Source organism: Aplysia californica, unplaced genomic scaffold (genome assembly GCF_000002075.1).
Source record: "Aplysia californica isolate F4 #8 unplaced genomic scaffold, AplCal3.0 scaffold00498, whole genome shotgun sequence".
Classification (NCBI taxonomy): domain Eukaryota; kingdom Metazoa; phylum Mollusca; class Gastropoda; order Aplysiida; family Aplysiidae; genus Aplysia; species Aplysia californica.
In genome coordinates this window covers 517,607-534,480 of record NW_004797768.1, presented here as the reverse complement: position 1 = coordinate 534,480, position 16,874 = coordinate 517,607, and the positions used below count along the sequence as shown (strand labels likewise).

The 16,874-nt window shown below is 39.7% G+C and overlaps 1 protein-coding gene across 1 annotated transcript in view; it reads right to left on the bottom strand.

Annotated features, from left to right (window-relative positions):
* Positions 1-16,874, bottom strand: part of LOC101857666 (nardilysin) — a 54,608-nt gene that overhangs the window by 20,626 nt on the left and 17,108 nt on the right. Inside the window, exons 11-22 of the mRNA XM_005105881.2 lie at positions 16,773-16,812; positions 14,874-14,943; positions 13,828-13,905; positions 12,858-12,978; positions 12,078-12,188; positions 10,947-11,051; positions 8,364-8,490; positions 6,507-6,539; positions 6,174-6,224; positions 3,914-3,954; positions 2,301-2,428; positions 712-795 (exon numbers count right to left, since the gene is read on the bottom strand). Coding sequence (XP_005105938.1) covers positions 712-795; positions 2,301-2,428; positions 3,914-3,954; positions 6,174-6,224; positions 6,507-6,539; positions 8,364-8,490; positions 10,947-11,051; positions 12,078-12,188; positions 12,858-12,978; positions 13,828-13,905; positions 14,874-14,943; positions 16,773-16,812 — 989 coding nt within the window. The remainder of the gene's footprint in view (positions 1-711; positions 796-2,300; positions 2,429-3,913; positions 3,955-6,173; positions 6,225-6,506; positions 6,540-8,363; positions 8,491-10,946; positions 11,052-12,077; positions 12,189-12,857; positions 12,979-13,827; positions 13,906-14,873; positions 14,944-16,772; positions 16,813-16,874) is intronic.

Below are 16,874 nucleotides of genomic sequence, written 5' to 3'. Positions count from 1 at the left end.
GAATGGGAGAGCCCATGTGCGTCAACAATGAAGGTCGGAGCGACTGAGTAGGGAGGTTGTGGCATGCGCAGACAACAGAACGCATCGCGTGATAGGCCAGCATAAGCCTAGTTTAGATTATTAAGGCCTAGATCAAGGCCTATCATGCCTCTCACTTCTCCGATGCGAGGATGGAGAAGTCACAGCAATGTGATGGATGGAGCGAATGTGCGATGTGCGCAAGCAGACAGAATGCACCACAGGATGGAGTGGGGTGGGGGAAAACACAGCAGGCGAGTTAGCCTAGAGCCCTCTCTTTCTGATCGCCACCGCCGAGCTGTCAGTCCACATCGCTAGATCTAGCACTAGAGAAAGAAACCTGATTCGAGTTTTGATCAAGTAAGACCTAGATGTCATGTTGAAACAAAATCATCACCAGGGGAGATAGAAAAAGGAAATAAACAGAACACCAAAATCATAGATTAAGCCTACTTTACAGTTTCCCTTGAATTTATTACTTACTGGATCCCTTACAGCGAGAATCCTGCTATAAGGGACATTTTGCTCTGGTCCCCTCCATCTCGTTATAACAGGATTCCACTGTATATATTAAGCTTAATCTACCTCTGGTCGTTGGATGCTCTGATAGCCGAATGGTCAGCGTGTCTGCGCTTGAAGTGTATGAGTGTGGGTTCGAAGAGAAATGTAACCACAACCGTATAAAATACATACTCGTAACCAGCCAGAGTCGCGTTGTAGAGAGTCTCTGTCAGTTTGTGTAGCAGACAAGTAAGAACGATGTCAGCCAAAGCCACACTGCGGAGTCAGGAAATATCCACGTTTGTTTTAGTAAGTGTTTTACGGCACTTGCAACACAATAAGGTCATATAAGTGCCGAAGACTAGAGGTGTTACAAGAGAGTAACAAACACAAAAAAGAAGAAGGGGAGATAAAGACAATAGATGTTTGATAGGAAAGAAGAAGCAAACCACAACAGAGCAACCGCCAACCACCCACTTATTGCCACGTTCGTTTGATTCATTTAGTCTGAGTAACAGAAGCACATCAAAACAGCTCACTTGTTTTGTTTTAGTAAGTGTTTTACAGCTCTTGCAACACAGTAGAGGAAAACTCATATGAAATATCCTGTTAGTAGGGCAACCATACTCCACACCATTTCACCCACCTTTTACACGAATGGTTGCTTATTTTAAAACGTCAAGGCGACAAAAATAAAACCCCAACAAACCCAAGATCTTGCTCAAGGTCAAGTTTGTTTGAGTAAAGAGAAGTTCACTGATGAGATGAGATTTGAGATGGAGATGATTTTTCATCCTCTGTTGCCGTTAAGCGTCGAGGGGAGATGCAGTTTTCTGTGGTAGGCCAGCTCCGCAGCTCTTCACAATGACACAATAATGGTCATTCAGTACAGGGAAAAAGAAAAACGGACAGACAGACAGACAGACAGAAACAATGGAAGGGAAGAAAAGTAGGCCATACCAGAAACCTGCCACCTGTGAGGTCAAGGGGGTCAAGAGGTCAAGTGTCATACAACAATGTTTTCAATTTCACAAATAACCGTAGGTCACTGAGAGAAGCTGTGACAACAGCCGCCTTCCAATAATGATTTGATTGAAAATCCTTTATCTCCATTTCCAAAACAAAACCTGAGACACTGTCAATTATATATTTAAGTACAATATATGTATTATCTTACAAACATGTTTGACTGAAATTCAAAGCATTTTAAAAACAAATCACAATGCCCTATCTCTAACGATTTTTACACAAAGCTCAAACATTAAACATCAGTTTGCAAGAAAACGAGCATGAATAGTGCTGTAAGGTTGAAAAAAGTCAAACGAGATTTCTCCCTCCCCCCAAAAAAATGTATGTACCATGCCAAAACAAAATTGAAAATGAAACAGATACTGACCACATAAAGGCCCCCATCAGGCACCTATTTCACAAGAAATACTGAATTTAACTCCCCCCTCCCCACATCTAAAATAAAAACAAAAAAATTAAAAATCCAGAGAGGTTCATTGTCGATTGTTTCAGGAAGCAACATCCCTACATTCTGGACACGTCCATTGATGCTCCGTTGCTCTCTCCAAAATGTTGCTTAGGGTCTTTCTACTGATTGTGCCAGTGCATAGCTGGCTGAACGTTCTGTTCTTTCCTGCAAAGCTGCCAGATTTTCCGCTTCCTTTCTGTACTCCCAAAACCATCATCCTCATACATTAAACATCAATTTGCAAGAAAACAAGCTCGAGTGGTGTTCAAACGTTGAAATAAGTCAGAGAAGAAAAAGTACCTACTTTTTGGTATTCTTCGATATTGCAGAACTGATGAAATTGAAGTAGATGTAAGCATTGGGGGTGTGGAAAACCGTATCCTTTTTGTACCAGATGCGACAACCTCCCTCTGACATCACCACCACGGGGCACTGGCAGGGACAAAAACATGACAAAATACATGTCAGTTTAGTTTTAGTTTTAGTAGAGGTTTTACGGCGCTCGCAACTGCATGAGGTCATATGAGTGCCAGAAGATTAGAGGTGTTACAAGAGAGTAACAAACATAAAAAAGAAGAAGGGGAGATAAGGACGAAAGATGTTTGATAGGAAAGAAGAAGCAAACCACACCAGAGCACCGTCAACCACCCACAAATACACATGTCAACATTTGAAAAAATGACCATTGGAGAAATATGAGAGTAGCAATAACTAAATGAGGGTAAAAATAAACTTGAACCCACTATTCGGAACTATCTTGTGGTGTCAGTGGCCTGGTGGTTAGGCTCTCGGACTCACAACCGTAAGGTTGAGGGGTCGAATCCATCAGGGGCCCGATGTTTTGTCCTTGGGAAAGGCACTTTACACAGATTTTCTTCATTTCACCCAAGTGAGAATGGGTTCCCAGCTATAGGTAGCGAAGGATCTTGTCAGTTTGAGTGTTTGAGCACTTAATTTGCTGATTGCACTGTATGCTACCCCGGAAGCCGAGTATGTTTCTGAGTGTTCTATGGTCTGCTGGGGTAATGATAATATAGTGTAAAGCGCATAGAGCTATCTGTCGAGCAGGTGTATGTGCTATACAAATGCTATTTATTATTACTTGACTTACAGCTCCCATTCGGGGTTCTATTCTCTGTGAGACCACATTTAAAAGGGTTCTAAACAAAAATGAAAAGAAAAAGGACGCTTTAATACGTAAGTGAGAATAATGGTGAAAAAGTAGCATACAGTAATAAGAAAGGAGCAATCACTCTTGGCAGAGACAAAACATGTTTTTTAGTGTTTAGTAGAGGTTTTACGGTGCTCGCAACTACATAAGGTCATCTGAGCGCCAGAAGATTAGAGGTGTTACAAGAGAGTAACAAACATAAAAAAGAAGAAGGGGAGATAAGGACGACAGATGTTTGATAGGAAAGAAGAAGCAAACCACACCAGAGCACCCGCCAACCACCCACAATGACTTAACACCTGTTTTGTAGTTACTTCACATGACAACACAGAACGGTAAAGACTAATACCCCCTGGGGCGGTGCCACTGACTGAAGTGTCTTCAGGCCATTCCCGAAGGGGGGACATTTCTCGTTCAAGCATAGTAGAATTGTAAATGGGCTGACTCATGTCATGCTCATAACTGAGCCTGATCTACAATATCCTGATCCTTACTATTGTCATTTTCCTCTACTTCTTTTGTATGTTTGTCACTCTCTTGTGACTGATATTTCCGGGGTGCCTTGATAGTCGAAGCAGACCTTGTGCTGTTGAAGCTAGAGAGGTGAACAGTCTAAGTCTGATTCCCTGTAAAGACTTCTCTGTTGACACCCACCCCTTGGCGCTCATATGACCTTATGCAGTTGCGAGCGCCGTAAAACCCTCTACTATAAAAAAAAGGAGAGACTAACTGAGCAGCCATCACACCTTTGTAGACTTTCTCGTCTTCACCAGGTTGAAGTTTGTCGCTGTGGAAGAGAACAAAAAACAAATAAATAAAAATACCACGACTGACAAAACTGCACTTTTTTTGGTACCAGTCCAGCGCCCCCACAAGATACAAATTCTAATACAGTGTAGTCCGCTTATACCGAAAACTGTGTGACCATCAGATTTTTTTCGGTTAGCTCGGTTTTTGGTTTAGAAAATTTATTAACCCTATCCGTACACCTGGGGTCATTTTATACCCCCAGGGTTGTATTCTTCACATTTTAGAATACTTCTAGTGCGAAGATCTCTTTGAAACTTTCAATATTTCTCAAAAACTCATTTTGACAGACTGCTATACAAAGCGTACGGATCGGATTAACGAGTAAATTTCCTCTTTAGAAAGTGGTGGCACAGAGTTCCCCACTTTGTATGGAGACGATAGCAAACCACGACGTACGGATAGGGCTAAATAAGGGATTTTATTTTATTTTGGTTTACCACTGTATTTGGATTAACCGTGTTCGGGATAGAGACTATATATGTCACGACGTGGTGGAATCAGGCGCTCATCAATTTTTGGGCATTTGCTTTGCTTTTGATGAAAAAACCCCCATTTATCTTGGATACAAGTCGAGATATTGGCGTTTGAAGGAGGTGGGGGTCGCCTGGTTTCAGAGGTAAAGTTAGTGAAAAAATGGCCACCAAAGTTTAGTTATTTCGTCAACTTGAGAGTGCGTGGAAACTTAAAATTTACATCTTTAATGCCTTTAATCAACGCTTTTCAGTAAAATCCACACAGAAATGTGTTCTTTATCGAGCATGAAAGGCGTTGAGCCACAAAACAAGATTTCGATTAAAATTCCCAAACCTGAGGGAAAATGCCAGTTTCTTCAAAAACATTATTTGGATGAGCTCCCGATTTCACCACACTGCCTCACATACAGAGTGAGAATGGATGAATACGGGACTTATTATATACGCGTGGCACACCACTTTCTGAGGAGTTGCCGCTCCTGTGGTCAGTGAGGAAGTGCAAATGTTCATATCCTTTAGCCAACCTCATATAACAAGAATAAATAAATTAATAAAATAACCTGAACAAAACTTAAGATTTGATTTAAAGCTTTTGCTTACAAATATTGAAATGATGCAAGACTTCTCACATTTAAATTCTTCCAAGGTCAAGGAGGACCCAAGAGTGGTTGATAGCAAGTGTCTTCTGCCCCTATTTATTCTAATTTATTCTTTTTATTAATTTAGTATTTTATGTTCCTGCGAGAAATTTTCTTGTTTGTTTTAGTAGAGGTTTTACGGCGCTTGCAACTGCATACCGTCATATGAGCGCCAGAAGATTAGAGGTGTTACAAGAGAGTAACAAACATAAAAAAGGAGGGGGGATAAGGAAGTTAGATGTTTGATAGGAAAGAACACCCGTCAACCACCCACAAATTTTCTATCAATCCAATACAGACCAAGTGGGCAGCAGGCTGCAGTGATTTGACCTGTCTGCGTGACCCAGACTGAGTGAGATACACCAGACATAGGGGAACTATGGAAACCTGGTCATCACCAGTACGGTAATTTCTATCTTGGTTAGCAAACAGCTGGACATGCCCAAATGAAAGCTTTGCTAGTCACAAAAACTGAAAATCATGAGAGTATCAATTTTGAACGCTTGTTGACTCATAAAGTATTTCTGTTCAAACTGTTGCTTGATTATTGTTGTTTGATTTCCCATTCAACTAACATAACAATAAACCACAAGTCAAACAAATATTAAGTCCACAAGCTTTTAAAATCGACACCCTCACAATTTCCAGTTTGTGACTATGCCCGTTTTTCCCATGTTCTCTTATGTCTCCCTCTGGGGACCGCAACGAAGATAAGGAAGAACTTGATCAAAAGGAAAGTAACTGAAATTTGAGCTGTATTCAGAAGAGAAACAGGTGTATGAACATTTTTTTAACCTTTTTTCACAAAGCTTTTTTTAGTAAGTGTTATACGGCACTTGCAACACAATAAGGTCATATAAGTGCCGAAGATTAAAACTGTTACAAGAGAGTAACAAACACAAAAAAGAAGGAGGGGAGATAAAGATGATAGGTGTTTGATAGGAAAAAAGAAGCAAACCACACCAGAGCACCCGCCATCCACCCACTTTCAAATAGCCAGAGGGGAAAAAAGGCGATCTAAAAAGCAATAACGTGTGAAGCAACATGATATAATGCTCTTTCAAGCACAAGACATCAGCATTTACCAATGTAAGGGTTAGGCTCCGGAGCAGCGAGATCAGGATTCAAAGACACATCTGGAGAAAGATTAAAACAAAAGAAGTTAAGGAGCTTGACAATAAAATCACTATTTTTTCATCTTTAATGACAACAGAGGAAAAGAGGTTGCTGTAAATATTTATGAAGACTTCATTAAAAAAAATATGTTTATGTTACGTTGGGGGACAAGAAAGCAGTGGTCATCTTATAAATATTTTTAAAAATTTTTAATCCAACAGTTACTTTTTTCCGTAGCCATTTCCAGCTAAACAGTATTATCTTTCAACTCTGAGGAACTAACGTTTACTGTAACCACTTACTATTCAGTCTTTTTATGAGTGCATTGTCAACATCTGAGGATGAAAAAAAAAATGCTCAAGTAAAAACAATCATAACTAAATATTTTATCCGCAACCTTTCAGAAATGAACATTTATTGTCAAGGTCTATTATAAAAAAACATAACACCCACATTATTTCCATATATGCAAGCCATGCCATACTTAAGGCTACTTAACCTTCTCCGTTCAACTCTTTTGCAGAGGTCAACCCAGTAGTTTTAAGTATACATAAGTCTGCCCCTTTTGTTTCCATGTCAATTCTTGACCCACTCAAAGACAGGTATACCATAAGTACTCTTTTTTTTTCAGCAGAGGTTTTACAGCGTTTGCATCTGCGTAAGGTCACATGAGTGCCAAGGGGTGGATGTCAACAGAGAAGTCCTTACAGGGAATCGGGCTTACTTTGCTCACCTCTCTAGCTTCAACAGCACAAAGTCTGCTTCAACTATCAAGGCACCCCGGTAATAGCGGGTCACAGAGTGTGACAAACATACAAAAGAAGAGGAGGAAAAATTATGATAGTAAGGATTAGGGAAGAAAAAGCAGCAGTTCCCTGATCAGTTCAGGCACAGTTATGAGCATGACATTGTTGAATCAGCCCATTTACAATTACATTTCTACTGTGCGTAAGAACAATTAGTTAATGTCCCCCCCTTTGGGAAAGGCCTAAAGATACTTCCGTCAGGGGCATCGCCGGGGGGGGGGGGTCATAAGTACTCTATTAAGGTACACTTTAACTAACTTCAAGAGCAACGACAACAAACACGACTAAAAAATCGAAGCCTAACTTGGAGCCCAACTTAATCTACAGTACAAGGTATATACAGTCAAACCTGTGTAAGACGGCCACCCATTGTCAAGGAGAAAAGTGGCCGTATAAGACAGGTGGCCGTCTTAAGCAGGACTGATTAAGATGAAGAAAACAAACCATTCCCTTCTGAGGTCCCAACCAAAGGTAGCCGCGTTGTTGTTGTTGTTGGTTTATTTTTTGTTTGCTTTTTTTTGTTTTGTTGCTGATTTTGTGCAAGGGTGACAATAAAACGAAATGTGTTAGAGGAGGAGGACGGAGTGCCATGTTAAAACAAACACATGGGTTGCTACCACTTGGAGAACGAGCGACGCTTCTGTCGTTAGTTCATGTTGACATCCATTGTTTTGGTACAGACTGGGTAAACAGTAACCACTCATCTCATTTACGATTTGTGTATGAGTTGTGGGTTGGGCTTTCGGGTTATAACGGATCACACGCTTCCTCATCAGCAGAAGAAAATTTGTTACCTATTGGTCAACAGTAGGAGGGGCAAACACAACATGATCGGTTGGAGGGACTTTTAGTTTTAGTTTTAAGAGGTTTTACGGCGCTCGCAACTGATAAAGTAATATGAGAGCCAGAAGATTAGAGGTGTCACAAGAGAGTAACAAACATAAAAAAGAAAAAGGGGAGATAAGGACAACAGATGTTTCATTGGAAAGAAGAAGCAAACCACACCAGAGCACCCATCACCCACCCACTTGGAGGGACTACCTGACAACGACAGGTGATTGGATTATGATGGCTCGCCCGAAACACAAGGGGCCAATGCATAATTTATGACAAAACGTAATGGGAGTCACAAAGGTGGCTGTCTAAGATAGGTGTTATTGTTTGATGTGATAGGGGTTGTGTGATAAAATATGGTGGCCGTGGCTGCGTTGAACAGGTGACTGTTTTACACAGTGACATTAGTTCTATATTGAAAAAATGCAAGGGGGGGGGGGGGGGGGGTGGGATGGAAAGTGACCATTTGTACAGGTGGCTGACATATAGTGGTGGCCGTCTTGGCAGGTTCGACAGTACCTGAAATGGCATATTTGGTACCAAGCCATGGTTCTTCTCTCAGGCCTGGGAGGTTAATGAAGACTTTATTGTACAGCATGATCAGCATTCCTTGGGGCTTCAGGAAATCGAGGCACTCTCTGATGAGCTGTGAACAGTACAGCATGCACATATAAAATGAAGAGACTATATTTCTTCGAACGCTCGGGAAAATAAACCTGACCTTTATTTCTCTGAACCGTTTCCGTTTTCGAGATTTTTTAGTTATAGGCAAGAGTTCGGCGTCATCTTTCATTCTGTCATTTTGGGAGGACTGGGAAGAAGCATTTTTTGCATCGAATTTGATTTTTCTAGAGCTGGAGATTTTTAGATCTCTGAATATTCAGATACTTCAATTGCGATAGGGGCAACGTTCCCAGACTATACTTCATTTGAAAATGCCTTCAAAAGGTACTGCGAGAGAACAAAACTGCTCGACTTTGGCCGTAACCTATTTTGCATTTAGTCACACCTAAAGCAAAGACTAAACAAAAATTCCTCCACGCCCCCTCGTTCACACCTTACACACACACATACACACACCCCCACACACACACTCACGCAGGCACACTCACTCACACACACACACACACGTGGGCCACTCAATTCGCAAATAACCAAAAAATCTCGAGGACGGAAACCGTTCGGAGAAATAGAGTTGAAGTTTCTTTTCCTTAGCGTTCGGAGAAATACAGTTGGCCCATACAAAATGCACTGGGACCACACAGCAACAATGTACAATTCACAAACCTACAGAATAAAAGTAAATACAGGGCAACTCGCATTTGAACAAAATTGGGCTCAACAAGAATTCAGACTGAACTCAAGGAAAAAGATAACCCCCTTTTTTTCCCAACACATTAACCTCTTCGCTGCCGCGCCCGCCCGCCCGTAGAATTTACGGGCCTCAACCATGCAGTGCTGCGCCTATGGCCCGTAGAATTTACGGGACTGTGACAGAGGTTGTTTTGATACCAATTATAAGGGAAGTTACTGCTTAAATCTTGTCTTTATTATTGGGGTACCTTCCCTTTATGTTTACCACCATTCCCCCCCCCCCTCCCCACATTTGAAAGCGTCAGATTCAGATTTTAGCTCAAAGAGAAAATTAGATTCAGATCTAACACTTCTACTGCACAAAAATGATTTATTGTCAGTAAACACAGATGGGCTTACATGCATCTATATATATGGATCATACGAGCATTGTATAAGGTAGGAAAAGCCTCTTTACCTGCAGACACTCACACAATATGTACTCCCCCTTTTTTTGGTCTCAGTTTATCATTACTCGAATGTGTGTTGTTTTATGTTGTTTGGTGGTGTTGTTTTTGGCATCGTGTTACCAACTCCAACTTTTCTCCATCTACCTCTCAAAAAAGTCCCCCTAAAATTATATCAATAGAAAAGTGGTTCAACGTAGAATGTTTATGCAGAAATCCGTGAGGAAATAATCATAAATAAAAAAGTTATGGGAGGTAGAGTGGGGTCACCCCTGAGCAGCCTTGGTTCATGGGATTTTCCCCCGGCACAGGGGCCTATTTACCTGCAGCATTGAAGGGGTTAAGATCAATGTAAATACCTTGCATTCAACGAACACTTAAAAGGGCAAAACTCGAACTTAGTTACAAAAGCAATATCATTAAAACCATCTTTTAAACAAATCCCTAGAAAATCAATGCGAAGACTAGATATACTTGATGTGGAAACAAGAAAACAAATCCCTAGAAAATCAATGCGAAGACTAGATATACTTGATGTGGAAACAAGTTTTCTCATTGCATTGTCTTTTCAATGCTTAATAGCGTGAGCATAGATGCCTCAGGAGGGACTTGCAATATCCAATTAAATGATGAAAAATTCAGAAGCATTGAAGCCCTCTCCTTGCCTTATATCCCCTGTATCTTGACAAGGGACCAAGCATTCAGCCTCAGAAATAACCGTAAATGTGTCGAGAAGGGTATTTAACTTTAGCATTATTTATCATTTCATTTTCTTTCATTGAGGCTGACATGTTGCCATTATGCACTGGTATGTTGTAAAATACACCTCCACTGACACACACGTACACACACACACACAAAGGTGAACACAAATAATATATGTTATGACGCGATGGAATCAGGCGTTCGTCAATTTTTGGGAAAGTGGAGTTATTGGTATCATCTAACAGCTGATTATTTGCCTTGCATCAAATGAAATAAACATCCATTTCTCTGGAAGAGAAATCAAGATACTTGCTATTGAAGGTAGTGACGTTGCCTGGTTTAAGTGGTGAAATTAGCGAGGAAATGGCCGCCAGTTTTGTAACTCCAATAACTATAGTCTTTGGAAAATAATAAAAAATGGCTTATTTTCTGCTTTTTATAAATGTTTTTCCACAAATTTCATATAGAAATGTGTTTTTATACGCACATAAAAGAGGTTAGCCAAAAAATAAAAATTCAATCAAAATGTCCAAACTAGCAGGAAAATGCCTGTTTCTCGGATTTCGTTATTTTGATGAGCTCCTGATTTCACCAGGCTTCCTCACATATGCACATAGGTAGGAGACAGCTGACAGACCTGCTCATTATACTCAAAGTAGAGTGTCCTGCCACACAGATAGTGCTCCGGAGGATACATATGCATGTTCTCTGCTAGCTCCTCCACATAGGAATAGATGGAATCCTGTTTAGATCAGTTTATCATTATTATTCTAGCAAAAATAACCAAAAACATACAAGTCAAGTTTGTGTGTATGTATGAGTGCATATGGTTGCAGATTGTTCATGAAGAAGCTTGTATGGAAGAAATAGTGTGAGTGTGCATGCGTGTGTGTGTGTGTGAGAGACAGAGAGAGTGAGGCAGAGAGAGAGAGAGAGAGAGAGAGAGAGAGAGAGAGAGAGAGTACTTGGATGAGTAAACAGGGGTGGGAGGTGCTGCTTCTGTAAACACGAAAGAAAAAGTGTGCCAGTCGCGACCTCTGAGACTTTTTGCCCTTATCCAAGAAAGCTATGAGTTAGATCGAATCTACAATAAGATCAGGGGTGTGGCTGAAAGACAGCAATAAGGAGCCAAGGAGTAGCAGTGGAAAGGCTGCAGAAAGAGTCAGGAGCCAAGAGGAGGTGAGGGGGTGAGGGCAGAAAGTGGAGACAAAAACAGATGACAGAACATTGTTAGAGAGCAGGAAAAAAGGTGAAAGGAGATCAATTTAAAGAAGAAAATTTTCCGTCGCTATACAAATTCGAACTCGTGACCTATTGAATGAGAGGTGAACAGAGAAATCTCTCGACCATGAGAGCTCCTAGAATCTGCTCCCCATCAACATGGTGGCGTCAGTGGCCTGGTGGTTAGGCTAACAGACTTGTAATCGTGAGGTTGCGGGTTCGGGGCTCAAGCCGCGTGCCCGACATTGTGTCCTTGGGGAAAGACACTTTACATGAATTTTCCCCACTTCACCCAGGTGGAATTGGGTACCCAGCTGTAGACAAAGAAAGATCTCGTCAGTTTTTTAGTGTTTGAGCACTTAACCAGCTGCTTGCACTTCATGCTTCCCGGGAAGTTGAGAATGTTTCTGAGTGTTTTTTGGTCTGCTGGGGTAATAATACAGCGTAAATCGCATAGAGCTTGCTTTCGAGTGGGGACATGCGCTATACAAATGCTATTTATTATTATTATTAACATCACATCGGAGTGCCACCCTGTTCAGGTCACCTGTTCTTTGAAGATATACTTGGTCTCCTCAATATGCTTCTGCTCCTCAAACACATGTGCGGGCAAGTCTTTCTTCAGAAGTAAGATGTACTGGAAGATCACCCCCAGAACCTGAGCATTGAAAAAAAAAAAGAATTTAAAGACGGGTGCAAAGGTGTTGGTTCTTGGGGTGAAGGAAGCCACTTAAATGGTTATGCAATGAAACTATCCCAATAAAAGTGAAATTCATTCTATAACAGAGCAGCCTTCTATAAAATATAATTCAATATGTCAGTCATTTATTCATTATTTTAGACTACTCTGATACACTCAATGTACTGCACTCTATAGATTACGGTGCCCATGTTGCCTATAATCACCTAATCCTATACCCCTGAGTCTGTCTGTACTGATTAAAATAAAAGACCCCATCATCAGTTGGTGTGCAACAAAAAAACTTTCATAAATGTAACATTGTTTTATGCACGTAAATCTAGTCCATGTTAGCCAAAAACTGTAGAATATCAACACCAGGAAAAAAATTGTCAATTAAAAATGTGAGGTGTCCTGACAAAATGAGTTACTTCTCGCAATCCAAAAATAGAGATATTGGTAACAAAAAAAACGTGTAGCATTTCTATTGATGTGATATCATTTCACTAACCATGCCGTATATTATTTCATACTTCTAAAATAATGTAAAAACTTCACCTATAAGCATGATGTATCTATTTCCATAAGGCTTGAATCCGAAAAGTAACTGATTTTGTCAGCCCGCTTCACAAATAAACTATTCATCACCTCCTCATACTGCTTCATGCCCACGTCGGTCAGTTTGATGGACAGTATGAAAGCTGACCAGGTGGAGTTGTGTGTGTAACCTGTCATATCATTGCCTCCAGACATCTCTAGCGCCAAGTGCCTGGACCAATAAGAAGGACCCTCAAGTCAAATCAATCTCTCATTCTTTTCCACCCTTTCTGTAATGTTTGTGTCTGATGTGAAAATGGGAATGAACTGTGTTGCGAGTGTTGAAAAAATGATTCTCTATTGTCACGGTTGTGTCCCCCTTCTTGGTACGTCACACATCGCCTCGTTTTCAATATGCACACAGGATTTCAGTGTGATCTTAAGTAAATAAAGGTCAGTTACCGGCAGGCAGGCAAGGAGAGCAGTTGTGTTGTTGTCTCTCTTCATGTATTAATCTTTTTTATAATGTGAGGCCATAGGTAGCCGTCACACCTTCCACATTTTTACACTTTTATTTCACCTTTTTTTTTCAAGCTAAGCATTGCGAGAAAATAGTTCCCTCAGATTTAATTGCTGTTTGCTTTTCTATTTTTCCATGAAGTTTTTTAAATCAAGCAGGAAACCGTAGTCAGTCTTCCAACTTCAAGAGAAAGAGAAAGGGAAGGGGCCATGGCAAAATGATCAAAATAATGAGCATAGTTTAACATTATTTTAATTTCCATAATCAAAATGTTCTAATCTTTTTTAATACTTTATTGACATTATTACTAATAATGCCAATATCATCATTATCCTTCTCATAATATTAAAATATCATTGCAGCTTCTGAGACAATACACACCACCACTCCTTGTGAGTTTACAGTCTACTTCAAAATCAAGCCCGCCATAACAGACTAGTCAAACGGTTCAAAAGAATGTTTTTAAAAATAAGAAATATAAAGATATCTTAATACATAAGACAGTTAGAAAATTGTCCCTTTAAAGCAACTAACCTTGTATCCATGAAAGAAATCCCTTACCTTTTCCTCAAGACTGACAAAATACTTCCTTTCCCCTCATGGCCCAGCAGCAAAGACAAAAACTCAATCACTCGAGCCCTAAGGATGGAAAAACAGTTTTAGGAGGAAAAAAAGGAAACTCAAACCGTAAAACCCTCTACTAAAAAAACCACCAAAAAACCACCAGAATTTTTCTCAATTATGATATATTCGAGAAACTAAGAACTGTGATATACTTTTATCAAAGTAAAAAGCAGATATTTCTGTAATGTAACACAGACAAGGGTTACAAGATAGGTTAGTCTAAAATGTTCAGGCACAATGATTCAGAGCTATCAATGTACACAAAGTTAAATTCATTAACAATCTTCCCAAATATTCTTCCCAGAATTCTAAATTTCTTTTTACTTCTTCACTAATGTTTTACTTTCAAACACAGACATTCAAACACTGTTTCTTTTTACAATTCCAAGGCTTCTACAATCAAGGGGAAGACCAAGTGGAACATGGAGAAAAGTCACAGAAATCGATGTACAGAAAAGTTGGAAGACGTGGAATAATATCAAGAGGCTAGCCCAGGATAAGAAAGGTGGAAAGCGTTTGTTGGTGGGCTATACCCTGACCCAGTGTGAGAAAGGCAATGATGATGATGAAGGCTTATACAATCAGGAAAAGAATTACATCCCCAAGAACAACAAGCACAGACTAGACCATTTCATTTACAAGATGGGCTTCTTCCAGTTTTTTTACCCCCAACTGTATGGCACACTGCATCTAGACTGAAAGAAAGAGACATTCAATAACACTTTTTTTCTACATAGAAATCAGATCCAAGTCGCTCACATAATAAAAGCCACCAACTTTTTACCAAGTAATACTCGCTGGGGAACGAGTATCCCGTTTTGGAAAGAGAAAGATCTTGTCTGATTGTTATTGTTTGAACATGTGAGATCTGCAGCTTGCACTGTATGCTTCCCGGAAAGCCAAGAATGTTTCTGAGCGTGAACATGGGATATATTATAACTGCAATTATTATCATTATTATTACTTACAAAAGAAAGGTTTACCTGTAATGATCCATAAGGGGAGGGAGAGCCCAGATCAGTTCCATTTTGTGTACATCTTCCATTGGAATCACTTGATATACAAACCAAATAAGAACACAAGAAACTAGGATTTTAAAGTAGCATTAAATTTCAGTTACATTGGAGATTAGGAAAGACAACATAAATAATTAATTGATTCCATTGATTCTCTACCTGAAGACATTGAAATTATGTTTTTACCAGCTTCAAAGTATATTATTATATCGTACCAGCAGAATACTAACATTGAAACGTACATACAAACACACACACATACACACACACACAAAGCTAGAATTAAATCTGCACTGTCATAAAAAAATACCAAAAGTATTTGTAACATCGACAATTTTGGACCTAGATTGTGAAATTGAGTACAGAAAAAAACAGGTGTGTTAAGGAATTTCAGTGACAATCTTGATTTGGACAGTGACTTGGCTTGGGTAGTAGGTCCATAATTATTGTCTGTGACACAATGCACTGCCATCCAAAAAATATACTTTCAAGTGTAAAATTCTCATAAAGAAAGAAGTATCATCACGTCTATTTCTAACAACATTGCACACGATATGATAAACACACACACACACACACATACAGCACCTTACTTTATCAGCACAATAGCATGCTAAGAGGGTCAAAGCCCATTTCAACACAATAAACCTATCGAACTCATTCATTACATAATTTTTCTTAAATTCTAACATAAACTTCTCTTCCGCTCTCTAAATAGCCCACAGAGGCAGCACATATCTGCCATTGACATCCATCTCCATTAGGACAGAATAAAGTGGGCAGAGAGCCATGACAGTTCTTCAAACAACCAAAGTGGGTGGTTGGCGGGAGCTCTGGTGTGGTTTGCTTCTTCTTTCCTATCAAACATCTGTCGTCCTTATCTCCCCTTCTTTTTTATGTCAGTTACTCTCCTGTAACAGCTTTAATCTTCTGCCGCTCATATGACCTTATGCAGTTGTGAGCCCCGTAAAACCTCTACTAAAGCTAAAACAATCAAAGTTTTTAAAAAGTTGAAGATAAAAGATAGGACTGCACTCATCCCAGTCAAGCTTGATACCAACTGACCAAACAGCGTAATATTCTCATAGCATTATGGCTGGATAAAGAATCATCCAAAACTGGCCCACCTTTAAATTCGTTTTTAGGAACGGGAAATTTCATTCAAGAATCATGTATGAATAATTCTTATCCAAGAAACAAATTCATCCTTTCTCTCATTGTCTATAAGCGAGACTGGAAAAAGTACCGTAACTCTTTCTGAATTCACCTTTCCATTAAAAGGAAACAGAAACGGTTTTATTCACAGATGAGAATTGGCAACCAGTTCAAGACAGTATTTATTTGTGTCCACAAATGAAAAGTTCAGAAAATGACATTATGTACCTTCTGTGACGAGGATAACGTTTCTGATTTCAGTAAGGTTTGTTGAAACAACACATGGAAAGGAATCTCTAAACATATGAATTTAACCCTATCCGTACGTCATGTTTTACTATCGTACCCACACAACGTGGGGAACTCTGTGCCACCACTTTCCGAAGATGAAATTTACTCGTTAATCCGATCCGTACGCTTTGCATAGCAGTCTGTCAAAATGACTTTTTGAGAAATACTGAAAGTTTCGAAGAGATCTTCGCACTAGAGGTATTTTAAAAAGAGAAGAATAGAACCCCGCGGGTAATAATGACCCCAGGGCGTACGGAGAGGGTTAAAAGGATCAATGATTCACTACAACAGAAATAAATTCAGAGTATAACACACTAAACAGACATCTGATCAAGCTTCAGAATAACAGTTAAGAAAAAAGAGACAAAAACAAAAGGAAAAAAATCCTATGGAAGTTCTAAGGTCAACACTTGTGCCTACCTTTCAGCAGTTTATTGAAGCTTCTTTCTTGAAAGGGTGGCTTATGAATGAATGTTATGTATTAACTGATGTTAGTCTAAAAAGAAACTTTACAATTAAATC